The sequence below is a fragment of the Lepidothrix coronata genome, unplaced genomic scaffold, assembly GCF_001604755.1.
Source record: "Lepidothrix coronata isolate B3197 unplaced genomic scaffold, Lepidothrix_coronata-1.0 Scaffold58, whole genome shotgun sequence".
Taxonomy (NCBI): domain Eukaryota; kingdom Metazoa; phylum Chordata; class Aves; order Passeriformes; family Pipridae; genus Lepidothrix; species Lepidothrix coronata.
This window is the reverse complement of record NW_016690238.1, coordinates 2,360,890-2,379,025: the sequence shown is the minus strand read 5'-3', so window position 1 is coordinate 2,379,025 and position 18,136 is coordinate 2,360,890. Positions and strand designations below refer to the sequence as shown.

At 56.8% G+C, this 18,136-nt stretch overlaps 1 protein-coding gene across 3 annotated transcripts in view; it reads right to left on the bottom strand.

The window, feature by feature from the left end:
- LINGO1 (leucine rich repeat and Ig domain containing 1) overlaps positions 1-18,136 on the bottom strand; it is a 140,133-nt gene that overhangs the window by 9,495 nt on the left and 112,502 nt on the right. The window contains exon 1 of one of the 3 annotated variants that reach the window (XM_017817002.1): positions 7,243-7,370. The exons of the other annotated variants lie outside the window; for them this stretch is intronic. Within the exon in view, the coding sequence (XP_017672491.1) occupies positions 7,243-7,248 (6 nt within the window). The 5' untranslated portion in view covers positions 7,249-7,370. Of the gene's footprint in view, positions 1-7,242; positions 7,371-18,136 lie in introns of those variants that run through there. 3 annotated transcript variants of the gene reach the window in all.

The following is an 18,136-nucleotide window of genomic DNA, read 5'->3' as shown; positions in this document are numbered from 1 at the left end:
AAGGGAACAGCAAGCCCAGGGGCCGGTCACATTCCTTACGTTTAACTGAAGCTCAAACTGTACTTACAGCACAACTTAGCTTTCCAGGCCACATCCCCTGAACGCCCCTACAACCAGCGCAGGATACCAAGTACAAGGGCTGCTCCAGAGTACTGTGTCTTCCCCTGGAAACCTTTGGGACAGTGGCAAGACAACTTCAAAGGACATACAGTGTCAGCTTTGCTGACCTCAGGGAAACCTGTTGATTTACCTCCCTTTAGGACCCTCCCCGGTATTTTTATACTGCTGCCTAAAATAAGCGGCCTTGGAAGCCTTTGAGAGGTGCTGAGTGCAGCCCAGACCAGCAGAGATGGCTCTGGGATCTCCCACTGGTGGGACAAGCAGCACTGGGCAGTAAGGCAATGTGTGTGCCATGCTGCCAGGGCACCCAGCCCCACGAGTGCCCGTGGCATCAGCAGAGCTGTCCTCGCTCCATATCCCGTGGGGACACAGGGCAGAAGGGGGGTGCCAGGCTCACACAGGAGTGTGGCTGTGTCTCAAGGCACTGCAAGAGATGGAAGCCCCAGTTCTCTCCATCCACTCCTTCCCACAAGCCAGGTCTCTCTCTTTCTCTCTCTCCCCCTCCCAGTTATTATTAAGTTTTGTTCACATAATCACAAATTTAGTGCCGCAGGAATTTCCAGAGAGAGAGAAGTGGAGAAAAAATGGAGGCAAAGAAAGCATGAGCGATGGCAAACACGGAGAGAAGATTCCTCTTCCCAGCCTGGCTTTCTCTGGGATGGTTTTACATGTATAATTTCTTTTTCTCTTTCCCCCTTTCTCACTTGTTTGATTTTTGCATTATTTATGGCTTGTCTTCAGGGCCTGTATTTGCTGTTATTGTTTCATTCAACAATAAAATGGATTAGATAAAAACAACAGACTGTGCTGAGGTGCAGCTGAACCCGCCTGTCCTGCAGCCAGCTGAACCCACGGAACCGGGAAGAGCGGGCGAGGGACTGCCAGCCCTTCCCAGCACAAACCCCTGCAGGAAGGGAGGTGCTGTGGGATATGGCCTGAGCAGGATTTGTGCTCCAGGTGCTGCCAGCCCTGCTGATACAAATCCTTGGCAGGTACGGGGCTGTGCAAAGCACAGTCAGTTTAATCCCCAGGAGAAGGGGTGTCGGCGCGCTGGCAGACTCATCTGTGCCTCAGCCTTTTCTGCCTTCCAGCACCCGCTGAGCCTGTGGGCATGGAAAAAAAGAGGGATGCCGTAGGGATGGAGTGGCTCCCCACTGCCCTCAACAGAGGGCAGCTTTGGGGGTGGGTTTGCAGTGTTGTGCTCGAGCTGAAAACGATTCTTTCTGCCCCTTCCTCCTCTCCCAGTGCTGTGAATAATAACATGGAGCCTGCACCCCGAGAACAAAAGTAATCACAGGGAAGTACAGTGCATCGGAATGCAATCGGAAATGCAAGGCCAGGGCTTCCATTTCCCTCTACCTTCTGTAAGGCTTTCCATTGAAAAGGATAAACAGACTGAGCACAAATCAGTTTAATGGCAGCACCTAATGGCAGCGCAATTTCATGTTTCCCAGAGCAAACTGCACCTCAGGCCTCAGCAGCAGGCTGGCTCTGTGGGAAGGCCACCACATAGCACAGCCCCAGACAAGTGCTGGGGGTCCCCAGGGCCCCCCTGGACTGGCTGCCCTCAGCAGCAGCACTGAAATAGCTGGTTCACCGGGGCACAAGAGGGGCTGGTGTCCCTCTCCGGCCTTGGGGATGCCCATGGGCTGTTGCATGCCCGACTCCCAAAAGAAAAGAGGTGTCCCTGTGGGTGTCCCTCACACCCCTGAGGTCCTCGGACCCACTGGGAGCCTGTGGAGTGCTGTGCCTTGCTCTGTGGTACAGCACACAACCCACTGGCCAGGGGAGCCACAGGACAGTCCTCCCCATAATGACCTCGGCGGGGAAAGGCTGGGTTCAGGAATGGGAGGGAGAGGTTTGGCTGCTGGAAGGTAAGAAGCGCCTCCAGAGTTCTCAAGCTTCGCTCGCCACCCCCAGGTTGCCTCTGAGGTCTAAATCAGTTGTTTCCCATTTCACACTTGACATCTCAAATCCAAACAAAGAGCTGAAAGAATAGATCACGTCAAAATATTTCTGCTTCTCCCTCCTACGAGAATTCCCCATCAGAGACCAATCCAATTAAGGTGCTGGTTATGAAATTAACCATAATTACTAGAGTGATATTTAATGTTTTGCATTCTGATGAAGAAACAGAATGGAAATGACAAAAAAAATAATAATTGTGGGTCCTACTGAGATAACTAAGAGCAATTTAGGCTGGGGAGGGAACAGGTTGCCAGGGGAACAAGGGCTGTGTGGAGTGGCAGGGGCTGAGCTGTGTCATGGACACTCATCCCAGGGACCCCACAGCCTGAAGGGCTGGGCTGGGTGCTCATGGGCACTTCCCTCAGGGAGCCATGGCCAGCCTGTCCCCCTGAGTAGGGGTCAGCCCAGCCTGATGGCTGCCACAGGTATTTTGCTATTTGAGCATCCCTTGGACAATGTTAGACCACAGGACCCATGTCCCAGGAGGCACAGCCCAATCCTGTACCTCCTGACCCTGTCCCTGCTTCCTATGGGGACTCTCTGGCTCACCCACAAGACTGTCCCCAGCTCAGGACACAGATCCCAGCCCTGGGACAAAGGACAAAAGTGCTTCAGTGGGCAAAGCCTTTGGCCTCTGCTCCTCTGGAGCCCAGGAGAGGCATGTCCATGTGTGGACACGTGTCCATTGCAGGATGCCATCACAGTGACTGGCTGGCTGGCTTACAGAGATATGTGAATAAAATGATGGAAAAAAACATGCAGGATGGTTAAACAGAACTGTTTCTGTGCTTAACCACGAGAATGATCAAAACCAAGCCAAGCTCCCCAGCCCCTGCAAGAGGGATGCTGACCTGCTGCCCCACCTGATCCATGCTCAGATAGGAGGTGCTGTTTGGATGGGGTACAGGATGTGGAGGGCAAGAGATGGTGGCCAAGATGTTGGCAAGGCCAGAGGGAGGACTGAGATGCTGGTGGGGCTCATGGCAGGGCTCCCCCCAACATGGCCATGCTGCTGTCGATGCACCAATACACTCCACACATCCCAGGGCACGGCAGGGCCCAGAGGGGTCCCGTTAGTCACTCCTGATTGCTGCTGCTGAAAGGTGGGAATCACATGGTTGCTTGGCTCCTGCTGGGCAATCTCCCCACTGTCCCCCCTTCCTGAGCCAGACAGAGTAACCTGCTGCCCTCAGGGATGGAGGAAGCTGTCCAGGCTAAAGAGGAGATGAGGCTCTTGGAGGCATTTATCATCATTTATTCAATTGCCTGGGTCAAGCTGACAATTAACGCTGCTCAGACACGGCCACCTCTGTGACCTGGCTTTCTCCTGGCTCACAGAGACAAGAGGGCAGAGGCCACACTGTGCTGCTGACAGGGAAAGCACTGAGAAGGGGGGACTATGGTGATGTTTGTCCCCTACCCCAAGCCAGCCCTGTCCCCAGATATCCCTTTCTCTCTCCGTATCACACGTGCCCTGACATTGTCCAACAGGCTGCAGGTTCAAACAGCCACCGACACTGGCTGTGAGTAAGGCATGTACCCAGGCAGGGCCACAGGGAGCTGGGACAAATGGCAGAGGCACGGGGACCTCTCTCCCTGCAGCCATTCCCTGCCATAAGCTCCAGTTTTTACTCACCTGGATAGAGAGAGAGAAAGGGGGAAAAACTGACTCGGAAGGAAATTGAGGCCGCAGCCTTCTGTTGCTTTCTCCCTTTGTTTTTCTTGGGTTGTTTGATTTGAGTTAAGCATTTGTAGCCCTTTTCTCTCTCATCCCAGCCCTCCCTGCTACCTGACAAGCTCTTCTGGCTCTTTTCCCACCAAAGGCCATCCCTGCTCATGCCAGGATGAACCCTGCTTGGGGTTCAGCAGAGAATGGAGCAGAGCTGCTGACTCAGTGCACGGTGTGTGCTGGAAGGACGGGCAAACACTCGCCCTCAACCTGCACCACTGGCTGTGCCCTCTGAACCACCAGCAGGGTGGGCACTGGTGAGTGTGGGGGCACTGGTGAGTGTGGGGACACTGAGTTCACATTAGCCTGGACCAGGGCAGGAGAGTCCATATGAGCCAGTGGCACCACTGACATCCATATCAGGGCCAGCACCGCTCCAGCACTCAGCTCAAGGGGCCACAAGCCCAAGGACTGGCAGGACTCGGCTCAGGTGATGTGGAAAAGTGTCTTTCCAGCAGTTTTCACACCTGAAGCTTCACAACAGAGTTGGTGGAGATGTGTTTTCCGCACGGACATTCACAGAGATGTGCCCATTTCCAACCCTGCCTGGAGGGGATGGGGTCCCACCTCCAGCCCTGACACTGGTGTCACCCCACAGCTGTCACAGCAGCAGCCAGCAGTCGTCCAACACACCTCATCAAACCCCAAGAGGTTCTGTTGTGTTTTATAATTCAACAACTGTAATTACACTACAATCGTGATGTTATTATAAAGTCATTTATCAATCCCTGAAATAAAACCTCAAGTTGGAGGATTTTATACTTGTTACGTACACGGAGCAGCACAAACTTCAGCAGCACTACAGTGGCTGTGTTAAACAGGACACTAAAGGAAACAGAAGTCCTTCAGTGATGCTGTTAACCTTCCAGTGATAGGAAACAGTGGTAATTAGAGGTATCAGAGAGTAATTACGTTACAGGTGTAGAGTAACTGCAGCACATTACAGTGTTACAGCAGTACAGCCATTTGTTTAGTAATTAAGCCCTCCACAAAAAGGCCTGGAAAACCTGATTCTTCCCCAGGAGCTGTAAACTCAGCTCCACTGTCTCCCCCAGTCGCTTCCTGCCCATCCTGTGAGACCCAGTGAGGGCTGGGGCTGCCTGAGCACTGGTGTGGGCAGGTGCTACCGTGAAAACCATCTGCAGGAAGACGTGGAAGCTTTAGCCCAGGGACACGTTTCTCTCTCAGCCTTGCTCATCAGCTGAGAGCTGCAGAGACCCCCTCTCCTTCATGGCATTCAGTGATCCAGTAATTCAGCCAACGGGATCCAGCAAGGAGTCAGGAGCAGCAGGTGAGAAGGCACTGTCAACCCAGACATCTCATCTCCCTGAGTCCCAGCCCACTCTGCTGGGATGGTCAGAGAGCTGAGTGGGGCTTCAGCAGGAGGCAGGGGCCCAGGGGAATGGACAAGGAGGAAGGTGGAGGAAGAAAGGTTTGGGCAGTGATGCTGGCGTGGGGCTGGGATAGACGCCGTTGGGATGAGCATGGGCTGGGATATCTGGTGATGGGCTGGGAATAACTGCTTGGGGGTGGGGTTGGGCTGGGATAGCTGCCTTTGGGGTGGGGATGGGCTGGGATAGCTGCCTTTGGGGTGGGGATGGGCTGGGATAGCTGTGGTGAGCTAGGGATGGGCTGGAATAGCTGCTGTGGGGTGGGGATGGGCTGGGCAACCCCAGTACAGTCCATACAGCCCCCGTGTCAGGGGGGATGGCGGGAGGCACAGCCACACCGCTGCTTCACAGCCATCTCTGGCAGGCATGAAGGTCAGATCAGGGCTGCTGCAAGTGGCAGAGCAGCCAGGAGAGGGTTAAGACTGGCAGAAAGACTGGGATGGGGCTCTGGAAGGGATATTATTGCAGAGCCAGAGCCGGGCTCTGGAAGGTGGTTCAGAGGAAGGGGAGATGAAGGGAGAAGGACATCCATGGAGTGGGGCTGTTCCTGGGAATCCCTGAACTGCTCTGCCCCATGCTCCCCCCTCGAGCCGAGACCCCGGAGAGCAGCAGGGCTGTCACACCGATCCCCTGCTGCGGGGAGAGTCGCTCGGTGGAAAGGGCGTTTGCTGGGAAGGACCGTGGATGCCGACTGCTGGGCTGGCAGCTGGGGTAGGGACAGGTGGAGAGAGGCAGCAGAGCCTCAGCGACGCCAGCCAGCCCAAGCAGACCCGATCCGACCAGTGCCCACGCTCACCCACTATCCCTCCCTCCTCATGCAAATCACTTTCACGGCACCATCACTCCAATTCTTTCTCAGAGGTGGCACATCCAGCACCTGGAGCGAGCCGTGCCTCTACCCTTCACTTGGGCTATTTATACATCCAAGGCGCAAGGTGAAAAATCCAATAACCTACACACGGTATCGGAGAGCAACAAGCTCTGGCACTGCCCGGGAGGGCTCCCAGATCCCTTCTGCCAGCAGGCTCCTGGTCATCCTCGAAATCCACACTTGCCCTGCGAAGCCCCTTTAACATTAACCCCTTCTTTTTTCTGCCAGACACAAACTGAGGGCTGAGCCCACGCCGGCAGCTTAACCCTGTCCAGCATCTCAAATTCTCTGGGCTGGCTCCTGGCTCCGGGGCGTGGGGCTGAGCTCAGACAGGGGGACCCTTCAGTGCCCCTAGAGCCCTCCCGGAGCCTGAGCTATCTGGCAGTAACTCCCCACGGCCCCGATTCACTTAATTCCAGGACTGGGGGGGCAGGTGACGGCCAGGTGAGCCCCTGCCCCGAAAAATATCCCCCCACTCCCCGCCCCACGCCATGGCTCCTGCCTCCAGCCTGGTCGCTCAGGGCTGGAGAGCTCTCCCATCTTTAACCCTTAGTGCCTCTGTCTTGGGGATGGGCAGAAGGACGATTCCTCCTCTTAAGTTAAACCTTGTTGGCAGGGTACATCCAGCTTGAGGCTGATCCCTGCTTCCCAGCCAGTCCTGGCAGGCAGCGTTCTCCCGGCTATCGATACCCTACCTGAACATGGCATCTGCTCCAGGCCGGCCAATTCACCTGGGAACTACTGGGAGAGGAGGGAGATGCTCCCCATCAAGATGCAGCCCCAGCCCCTCGCGGGGATTCCAGCCCCGCACCCCGGCCCCGCCTGGCTCGGAGCTCCCGCAGGGGCTGCGCCGAGGCTGCGGGAACGGTGCGGGGGTGCGGGAAAGAGATGGCCAGAAGGAAGTGCCCGGGCAGAGCGGGGCGGGGAGGCGGCAGATCCGCATCGTCGGGGCTGGAGGGCGGCAGCGCCCAGGACACACGGCCTCCCCCGGACCCCTATACAGTCCCAGGGGCACGCACCAAGTTCCCAGCCCCGCGCCCCCCGCACCGGCGCGGGTCCGGCCCCGGGGCAGCGCCGTCCCGGGGCCACGGAGCCCCCCCAGCTTCCCGCCCCGCCGGTCCCGCCAGCCCCGGTGCCCCGCTCCGGTCCCCCGCCCCGCTTACCCGCATCTCATCCTCGCCGGCGATCTCCTTCGGTCAGAAATGGCATCTCCCCCGGCCCCCCCGCCAAACCTCCACCTGCAGTAGCGCAGCTCCCCCTCTCCGCAGCGACAACACGAGCGGCGGCGCTCCCGGGGCCGGGCCGCCCCCCAGCCCCGCGCCCGGGGGAGGGAGGGAGGGAGGGCCGGGCCGGGCACGGGGCCCCGCCGGGGCCGCCCTAGGGCCGCACGGCCGGCGGCTGCCTGCCCTCCGCGCCCGGGCGGCCGGCGGCGCTGCGGGGCGGCGGCATCGCCCCCGCGGGCGGGCGGGCGGCTGGCTCGGCCCGGGCTCCGCACGCCCGCTCCGCCGGCCGGGTCTGCCGCGGCGGGGCCGGGCTGGGCGCTGCCGGCCCCCGCCTCCCCTCCGGGAGGAGCCGCCGGCGGGCGCGGGGCGGTGCGCGGAGCGGCGGGCACGGCAGCGGCGGCCGCGGCCGGTCCCTCCTCCCGCCGCCGCCCCCGCTCCGCGCGGGGGGTGCGGGTCCCCGGGGCTGCGGGGCGGGGGGAGCGAGGCTGGATCCCCCGCAAACCGGAGCCGCTCGGTGGCTGGTGGCCCCCGCAGCCCCCGCCCCGCCGCCGGCGGTGCAGCCTCGCTGCCCGCAGAGGACGGACCGGCGGAGCACCGCCCGGCACCGTCGCGTCGGTGCCCAGCCCTGCCCGCCGAAAGGACGATGCCAGGCTACCCTGGGGATTCCGGAGGGTCCGTCCTACACCAGCTGCCTCAGTACAGTGTTTTGCTCCTCTTTTTTCACTGTCCCCTCACCCCGGCACATGAGAGGGAAGAGGCGACACGGGGTGGGGGAGCACTTTGAGGACTGATCTGGGACCTGGTGATCCCAAAGGCCCCCGCAGAGGCTCAGTACATGCTGAGCTGGTGGCATCTCATTCAGGACTAAGTGCACGACTTCCCAAGTGCTGCCCACCATTTCACCCCTTCCATAATGGACACTGTTTGTCGAGCCAGCATTAGATTTGCCCAGCACTGGTTCTTCCAGCTGAGGCTGATTCTCTATCAGTAATGGACACAGACTTTGCTTCTAATGTGCACTTTCCCCTCCTGCTTCCTCTTGGCAGGGCTCTCCTGGGGTGCTTCCTGCTCTGTCCTGCTTCTACCCAGCTGTCCCTGGCTCCCAGCCAAGGTGGACCCAAGGCACGAGCACCAGGACCCTCTCCACTGGCACAACCTGGGACCAGGAGTCCCTTCATTGGATCCCATGCACTGCATCCCATGTGCCTTCCCTTGGACAGCTCTTTCAGCCGGTGGGAGCTTTTGAGAAAGGCGCTGGCTTGGCCTTCTTCCACCAACCATTTAGCCATGCCCAGGGGTGGAGATTCCCATGCAGAGCATCCCTCTGGGCAGGCCTCCCTTCCTCCCTCCTGCGAAAGCAGAGCAGTTCGCTTGCCCCAGGCTTCTCCTGTGCGATGGCTGCCCCTGTGGGGAGGCCAGTGGGCAGCACATCGAGCTGAGCCAAATGCCCCACGTGCCTGCTGTGCAGCACAGGGGTGGCCTTCCAAGCTCATGTCCTTGCAGTGGGTGACAAGCAAGCCCTGGGCAGCACGAGCCCCTCCTGGCACTCAGGCAGAGGCTGCTGCCTCCCTGGAGCCCTGTTATCCTCCTGCTTGGCACAGGCAAGCTTTTGAGCGGAGCAGGAATAAACAAAGGGTGAGCTTGCCAGCTGAGGGCTGAATCACTCCAGCTCTCTGCTCCCGCTCCTGCCCACTCCTAGACTCCCATAGGTGCAGACCCTGGCTTGGTTGGGAGAGTGGGTGCCCATCAGGTGTTTAGCCCTGCATGGGTCTGGGCATAGGGTCCTTGTGGCACAAAACAGAGGGGGTGAGAATGCGTGTGTGAGTGCACACGCTCTGCTCCTGCCATCAAGGAAACACAACCTGGCCCCTCTCAGTGGTCCTCAGACCTTCACTCAGTGTGGATCGATTCCTCTTATTATTATGGCTATGGCAGGGATGCCATCGATGTTAATAGCACTTCACAAATACAGACAAAGCCGGCAATCTGAATGCAGCCAGAAAAAACAAACAGAGGAGGACAAAGGACAGGCTAAGAGCCGTTTTTAATGCTTCCCCCCCACCGTTAAAGCCCCACGCAGGGCACAGCATATTCAATAATAACACTCTGGAGTAATTCCTGGCATTGTCTGGTGCGAGAGAGGGGAAATTTCACCTCAGCCCTTCCACAACGACACGGCGAGCACGCCATGCAGGCAGCACTGGTGGCATGTGAGAGCGATGCTATGCGCTGCCTGGAAGCAGGGGGCCTTCCAAGACCGTCTTTCCCATTTCGGCTCTGACGGCCACCCCACCCTGCGAGTGAGGCGAGTGGCAGAGGATGGACTGGGTGTGCAGAAGCAGGGACGAGCTGCTGGGCTAAGATGGCATCCATGCACACCTCTGCTATAGAACAGCCCCGGTTTGCTCTGACAGCTACAGTGTACATTTTGGCCAGCAGTGGGGTGAGGAGATGGGGAGGGTGGGGAGTGCAGTGAGAAGAAAGCATCGTTTAACAGCCACTCTCCTCACTGGAGCACCAAGGCCCTTACCCACAGTGCCAGAGTGTAAGAGAAGCCAGTAAAACCAACCTCCCTCGAGGAGCAGCACTGCCATTTGGGCTTTTCTCTCTTTAGCTCTCACCCCACCTCATGGGCAACACTTCCTCACCCCAACAAGCCTCAAGGACACCTCGGACAAAGGCAGATCCTGGCAGCAATGAACCCCGTGGATCTCTGTAGGAGGAACTGCACTGGCCCCTGCTCAGAAGCCCCAAAGGCTCCCATGTTTCTGCATTTACTGACCCGTCATGACTGGTGAGCTTATTGTTACGGTCCCTGAGGTGTTGTAGCACGGGTGACAGAGCACTGGGGACAGCCAGAAGCCCACAGCCAAACCTCCCTGGGAGTACCGTTCCCTCCTGTCCCCACTGACAGCCAGCAGCTATGTCCAGCTGCCAGCTTTGCAGCAGACATGCCTTTTTTCCCCCTCCCATCACCTTTACTGGCCTCACCCATGCTGTAGAGACCAACTCCAGCTGCTGTGGGTCAAACCCTCAGCTGGGTCAACCTTCATTTTGAGGCATGAAGTGACTCAAAGTGCCCTGGCCCTCCAGGTGTGACTATCCTTTGCTGACCTCCGTGTAGCCCCAGGATGCAGAGGACACCGCAGAGCAGCTCAGCTCGCAGGCCCTCAATGAACATGTTCCTCTTTAAAACCTGCAGGGAATGGCAAGAACATTTGGGTGTCCATCTGCAAGGGCTTGTCTCTCAGCCAGATGCTCCAGCTCTTTGCCACTGCCATCCTCAGATGAAAACGGGCTGTGGCAGATGGTTCCCTTCTGCTGGCAGGAGGCAGGAGTTTATCCCTGCTCTCAGCTCCCTCCTGGAGAGGCGGCACCTGCACACTGCATGAGGGACCCAGCTTCCCTCCTGGGCAGTGGGGAGTGGACCTGCCCCTTAATGGGGTGAGCTCGGGCATGCTCGTCTCCCCTGGTTTCAGTGCACATGTCCAGGAATCCCACAAAACATCCAGAAAGGGCTGAGCTGGCAGGAGGGAGGTGGATTTTAATTACTCCCATTATTATTATTATCATTCCTTTTCTTTCAGATTTTCACACTTTCGCTGTAACAAGCTGAACTGAGAAAATACATGCAAATGCCAGGCAGAGATAAGATGTACCACACCTTGAAGTACTGCCAGCACTGGCTCTGGGAACGCCAGATCGGCTGTCTGCCCCTCCAGGCTCCTCCCTTTGCCATCAAGGACAGGGGGAGGGTCTGTGCCCACTCTGCCCCTGTGCATCTGGAGAGGAGGGTACCTCACATTTCCCCTACACTCGACCAGCAACCAGCTCCTCGATCCTGCCCAGTAGGATCCTGGATCCCAACCAATCCTTGGAGAAGGCAGTGTAACCTTCTGGCTGCTTGGGACAGGCATGGATACAGACCTCCCCTGCCCTCCTCAGTGCTGCTGACCTCCATCAGAACCTGTTCCTGAGCATGGCTGTTCCACTGGGCCCCTGTAGATGCAGTCAGGGAGAAATGTGCTCCCAGATCACGTTCTTCCTTGGAGGTGGTGACATTTCAGGGTGTGTGGGGGGAGTGGGACGAAGAGGCAAGGCAGGATATTCTTGCTCCCCCATCCCCACAGCCATCTGGATGTGTGCTGATGCCTCCTCACAGCAGGCTGAGTCAGTCCAGTGGCTTCTCATTATCAGCTGGAGAGAGTCCAAATTCTGCATTGTACGGCTGCTCCTCAGTGAAACTGAGGATCATTATCAAGTATTATCATAATGGTTTCTCTCTCTACTGTATTGTACTTCTCCCTACCCTGGTCAGCTGATTGATTTGGAGCAGAATGATCCAAAAATCTTTCGATCACCAGCCGTCCCTTTGGGACAGCTGTGGCTGGAGCCACGCAACGTCACCCTTGACATGGGCTGGGGCTGTGCAGGCCACAAAGGGGATCCCACCACTGTCCCCACCACAGCCTCACTTGCTGGAGGCTGCAGGTGTGCAGCTGAGCCCATCTCCAGACATCTCTGTCCACGGAAAGTGAGATGAGAGGTAGGAGATGCCGTGCTCATGCCTTGCCCATCTCAAATCATGACGTGACGTCCACAATGCTCTGGAGAATGGGCATAAAGTGGAGAAAGAAGCTTTTCTGTAGGCCCCCTCACGCAGGTGCTGCTGAAGATTGGGATGAAATGCTGGTGCACAGGGGCTGCCCCAGTTCAGCTCACCCAGGTCTCTGCCAGGGCAGTGTTTGAGTGACCTGTTTGAGTCCAGGGTGTGGAAATTAGGCCTTACTATGCAATGTTCTGCCACGGAGAGAGGCCACAAGTCCTCATGTCAGCCTGATTCTAGTGCTGATAGCTCGACTGCTTTGTCAAGCAGCCCAAACATGTGGCATGAAGGGCTGAGGGAAAAGGCTCCATTAAGTTCTTAAGCTCATTGACACATATACAGAAGGTATTAATAATATCAAACACCTCAGTGTCTATTGTAGCCCACGTCCAGGACATGAAAGATGATTTCTGGGACAAGGAAGTTACGACAGTGACATCTTTTTAACAGCCTGGTGTAAGAATAGGAGCCGCACAACGGGACAAAGAGCAATGATTAAAGATCTTGGCACAAAGGAGAGAGGGCTTGGTGTGCACCATGAGTGTGGAGGACATAAGAGTTGTGTCAAATGCCCACACTGAAAAAGCAAAGGCTGTGTTGGGCGTGGAGAATGTGAAGGTGGTGTGGGAGCCATCCCGCTGGGGCTGACTCACAGATGCTTGGCAACTAACAGAAAGGGGTCAGGGTGCCTGGAGGGGATGAAATGGGCTCCTCACCTTATTGTTGAAAAGAAGTTTGGCCCCTACCTAGTGTGGCAGGCAAAGATGAGCATGGCTTAGCTGGGGCTGCAGCCAGCCCAGCAAGCAGCGCAGGGAAAGGTGATGAAGAAGAGCAGGGGAGGGAGCCAAGCTGCACTGGAGGCTGGGCAGAGACCGGGGAGCAAACATATCAGTCAGGGAAGGGGAAGGCTGGCATGGGGCAGGGCAAGGAGGAAGCTCTGCTCCCTGAAGGCCAGAGCCAGAGAAACAGGGGCAGCAGACCAAGCACCCGGACACTCTCAGGGTGTAATTATTACTAATACCCTCAGTGTTTCTTTGCACACATACGTGCTCCCCTAATGTACACTGTACATGTAAACAGTCTCCTAGTGACATTTGCATGCCCAATTACATCTGCATATAATTGATTTACACGCACAGTTGGAGAGTGTTTAAAACACTGGAGCCTGCTTTGCTCTTTCCCATGGCCACCTCCCTAAACCCCGGCTGGAGGAAAAGCACCTCATGCTGGAGCCAAACCCTGTCCCAGCCCCGCCCTGCAGCGGTGTGCAGGGAGAGCCCAGCAGTGGCACATGCCGAGTGGGATGGGCTCACAGCTGTGCCCTCTCCTGCAGCTCTGGCATCGGCAGCGACCCCAAACTCGACCCCAAACCCAGCCATAGCATTTGCTGTTTGCTCAGCTCCTGTTATAAGTGACTGGCGCCTTTCCAAAAAGGATTAAAAGCAGGGAGTGAGAAACATAAAAGCTCATGTAATTACGTGCAAAAAAAGCCCCTTAATAATTTATAGAGGGAGAGGGTAAATATCTTCATGTGTCATTCAAGTGTAGCTCATTGTCCCGTCTGGCTAATACCCAGCGTGCACGCATCACAGGCTTTATCCAGGAGGCTGTTTTGCCTTTAATACCTTTCATAAATTATTGAATTTATAAAGAGGAAAGCAGGTGTCATGTCACTCCTATAAACAGCTCGTTAGTTAAAACTAACGAAGGTGGGGAGCAACAGTTTCCTCCTGGCTTGTCTGTCTCCCCTCTCGCAGTCTGCTGTCACCTGTGATGCAGCACAGTGCCTGAGCCGGGGCAGGGCAATGGCACTCACCTAAAACAATCTGGCAGCAGATAGTGGCCTGTGGCAACCCCACCCTCTGGCTTTCTGAGACCTGCTTGTGTCCTCCATAGAGGCTTGAGAGGGGTGAGGATGGAGGTGTGGAGAGGATTCTTGGCTTCATCCCCGGCTTGCCTGCGGCAGCGTCATCACCTTCATGTCACCTGTGGTTCTCTGGGTGCAGCAAAGGGACATCAGCTCGTGGGAGAACCTGAGGATGCTCTGAGCACTCTACTGCCAGCAGGAGGGCAAGCGTGAAGGTGGACCCCGAGGGCAGGACAGGCAGGACAGGCAGGAGGCAGAGATCTCCATGGCAGGAGGGTTGAGTACAGACCAGTCTCTGCCAGGAGGGTCCTCTCATTGCAACACCCACGTTTGCCCCATTTCCAGCAACCCAGGGCCAGGGCTCACTGCTCTCGAGTGCAGGGGATGTGGTTTCAGGCTGGCTGGGGGAAGCACAGCATCTCCCTGCTTTTTGCTGAGTGAGGCAGGGTGTGAGAGGCCACCTCTAAAAACAGCAGAGATGTGACTGAGTCAGGCAGCACGTGTCTACGCAAGGGAGTCAGCCCGAGGACCCACGCACAGGAAAACCAGAGTGAGAGCCACCCACACAGCCTCCGCTGGGCAGCCGGGCCCCCCTGCCAGGCTGTGCCCCACACCCCTGCACTGCGGGATGGAGCTGCTCAGGGAGCAGCTGGTTCGGAGGCTCTGCTTTTGCTTTCACACCCAGAAGAGAGTCACTGAACCCCCCCCACACACCCTCTCCAAATATAATACATATGCATTAAAGAACAGCTACAGAAAGGGGAGCCATCAGAAGTATTTTAAACAGTTTTGAGCTAGTGCCAAATCTGGGTGAATAATCTGCAACGCAAAGGACCCACGTGGAAAACGTTGCCAGGAGTGCCAGCATCCCGGCGGGCACAGCACAGAGATGGGGATGCACGGAGCAACCCAAGCTGCAGTTGCCAGCAGCGAGGCACGTCTGAGCCACATGATGAATGTTGGCCCCTGAAGAAGACCCAGCAGGGCCTTGCGGGCATGGGAAGAGGGAACTCAAACTATTGATAATCAATTAACTCCTTCAATTACTGCAGCTTAATGAGGTAGCACCAAGTCAGCTCTAATGAACATCAGTTTAATAGAGGCGGTTCCTCGGGCGCTGGTATTTGACTCAATCTTTACAAGGTAGGGAACACTGCAAAAGTATCAAGCAATTAGTGTCACTTAACGAACATCCACTCCCTGCTCTCTGCAGCACGGGGTGTCCCTGACCCCTGGAGAGCGGAGAGGTCCTGCCCTGAGCCCAGCTGGTCCCCGGTGCAGTGGCCCAGCAGCACGGGGATGGCCTGGGAGGCAGCTCTGCCACCACAGCTCTGCGGGCAGCACAGGGCTCGTTTATCCTGGCAGAGCGCGCGGTTCCTGGGGACGCTGCCGGATGCATTAGTTGCTGTAAGATGAAGCGAATGTCACCGGGCCCAGCTCTTCCCTAGAGGCAGCTATTTTTTGGGTTTTTTTGGTGATGACAGCGTAAGTGCCAAAACAAATGTCATTGCCCGCTGGCCCCAGTGCCTCCCTAGAAACCTGCTGGGTTCCGTGTAGCCCAGGGGAAGGAAGGGGGGAGTGGAGGAGGGGTGCTGCTCCCCTCAGCAGAGCAGTGTCCCTAACACGAGCCTGTCACAGGGGAGCTGTGCCAGGACCCCCACTGCACCCCTATGCCACAGCTGCAAGCAGGGCCTGGGGAAGCCCGGTGGAGGAGGGCATGGCTGTCCCTGCTTAGCAGGATACTGCTGATCCAGAGCCAGGGTGGGGATCTCCCAGAAAGCCAGGATCCCAGAGGTGCCATTCCTTGGGAAGCATGGTGCTGCACTGTTTTGGGGAGGGTTTACATACTAAGGAGCCTCCGGTGGAGTAAAGACAACCAGACATCTATTTTGGGTCTCAAAGCCAAAGGCTGTATTTCAAATCCACTAATCGGGTGAGAATACATCAAATGTGTGCAGCGTGGAGCTGGGAAGGAGGGGGACCCTCTGGCTCCGGGCAGCACTCCCCACTCCACAGCAAGGGCCCCATGGCAAAGGCCCCTGGCACCCCATCACCACCTACCAAACAGGGCTTCCAGGGGAAGGGTCCCCTTGCTCTCTTGGTGCTGAACCCCAAAATCCTGCTGCACTGGGTCTGTGCAGAGGAGCCCTTCCAGCATCCAAAACTCCATGGGCAGGGGCTGCTAGGGCCCTGCCTTTACCCAGAGCTGAACTGAGCTGCTGCAGGGGTACCGGTGCCTCAGCCCCACTCCCCACAGACAGAGCAGATGGAGGGCACAGGCTGGCTCCCCGAGCCCAGGTGTGTGGTGCAGGGGCTGCCCGTGCCCGCGGATGCTGTGGCAGATGGAGGTGGATGTGTGCTGCCTCTGCTGCCTGCTGGGACCACACAGGGGCTTGGCCACAGCCTCCCTGCCCTGCTGATGGGCTTGAGAGCAGGCTGGGAGCGCAGTGGGTGGCTCCAAGGGCTCAAATGACAGGAGAGGCACAGGTCAGGTAATTCACCCATGTGGATGTATGTGTGTCTGTAAAAGCTCTTGGGTCTGAGAGCAGTTCCCAGGGTTCCAATGTGCATCTACCCTAAGAATAAATGACCCTTGATCCAGCCTGAGGAGGGCAAAGGGGGGAGACATTCCTGTTCTCTCTGCCCTTCCTGCACAGAGCTGGTCTACAGCTCACATGGGAAGAAGGACCCAGGAGACCCACGATCACCAGTGCTGGCCAGGATAAGCCAGAAGGGAAGTGCAAGGCAGAGGATTGGAGGGAGAAGAAGAGAGATGGGTAGATATAGGTAGGGAAGGTAACAGCCCTGCATGCCTGGTACACCCGTACAAAGAATCTGGGCATCTCAGTTCCCATGAGCAACTTATCTGGGACCAGAGTAATCAGCAACTGCCTCCACCTCTTACCAATCTGACAGCACTAACTGCAGATGCCAACCTTGGAAGTATTGGACCTGGTGCCTAAAAGGATCTGTACAGATTCCCCCTGGTGCTGTCCAGTCTCTGGGTGGGCAGAGGAATGTCTGTCCCCTTCAGTCCTCCCAGTGCCCATTCATCCTGCAGCGTGAAGGGGATACAGGGTGCTAGTCCTGACTGGCCTCCCCCAGACCACTTTGTCACTGTTCATAAGGGCCAGAAAAGGTGCTGAGAGTGGGTCTTGGGCATGTGAAATGCTGGGGGTGGCTGCTGCACCAAGGACACTCACAGCTGATTTAATGAAACAGCTACACAGTTCCAGGCACCAGAGATTATTCTTGTTTCTCGTTTCTTTCCTTGTTTGGTTAACTTACTCAAAGACTAACTAAAATTCTTATGATGCCGGAGCAGCATCTTCACAGGGTTTTACAGAGGTGGAAGGGCAGCTTTCATGTTATCCTGGAGCAACTCTGCAGCTGGTTGGGCTTGCCAGGGGAGCAACAAGGGGCTCATAATCCTGGCAACAGCCACTCTCTTCTCCAAAGTTGGCAGTGCTGTAGAGAAACAGTGCTGTCTGGAGGGCAGCAATGTCAAGGGCTGGCAAGCCCCAGGGTCCCTCCTGCCTTCTGCCCTCTCATATGTTGGCTTTGCAGCTTCTGGGCTCCATTTCACAAGGAGGGCTTGGGGACACAGGGAACTGAACCGAGTGATGAGGGAAGTCTCTGTGCACCTTCTGTTGCTACGTCCTCCTGCCCACGGGTAACTCCCACTGGGGGCGTTGCTCTAGTAAGCTCTGCTTCCTCGTCCAGAAGGTCCCGTGGCCATGCCCTGGTCTCCCCACAATCCACAGACAAGCAGCCTCACAGCATCCCTTGTTTCCCCAGGCTGCGTCAGCGTGTGTGGCAGAGTCTTCCCCCTTCCCACCCGCTCCTCATCAGCTGGCAAAGCCCCAGTGGTTTCCCCCAGAGAACGTGTGGTGAGACACAGCATGAAACAACTGCAGATAATTAGAGGATTGAATGGGGTATGGGAGCAGAGCAGGGAGCTTGCAACAGCCATAAATAGCTCGTCTTGCCGAGCTGCTTAACTCCTTGCTTGTTCTTGCCAAAGTGCAGACCCCAAAGGGATGGTGCCTGTGCGTGAATAGGGGTGGAAAGTTCAGGAGCATATTTTTAAACCATTGAAGCTGTACTCAGGCTGAGTGATACATTATTGTCTCTGTGTGTCACTTGAAATGTCTCATGAATGCAAGGAATGAAAAAAAAGCACAAATTTGCCTCTCTAAACTCCCACCCCTCTGCTTCTACCCAAATAATGTCAGGCTAGAGCTGACAGGTGAAAGGAAAGCACCACGGGGTAAGGCTGCTTAAAAGCAGCATGAAAAGCTTTTCTCTGGAAGGAGGAGCCCCAGCCTGTGGGGCCAGAGGGCAGCAGGACTGGCGGCAGG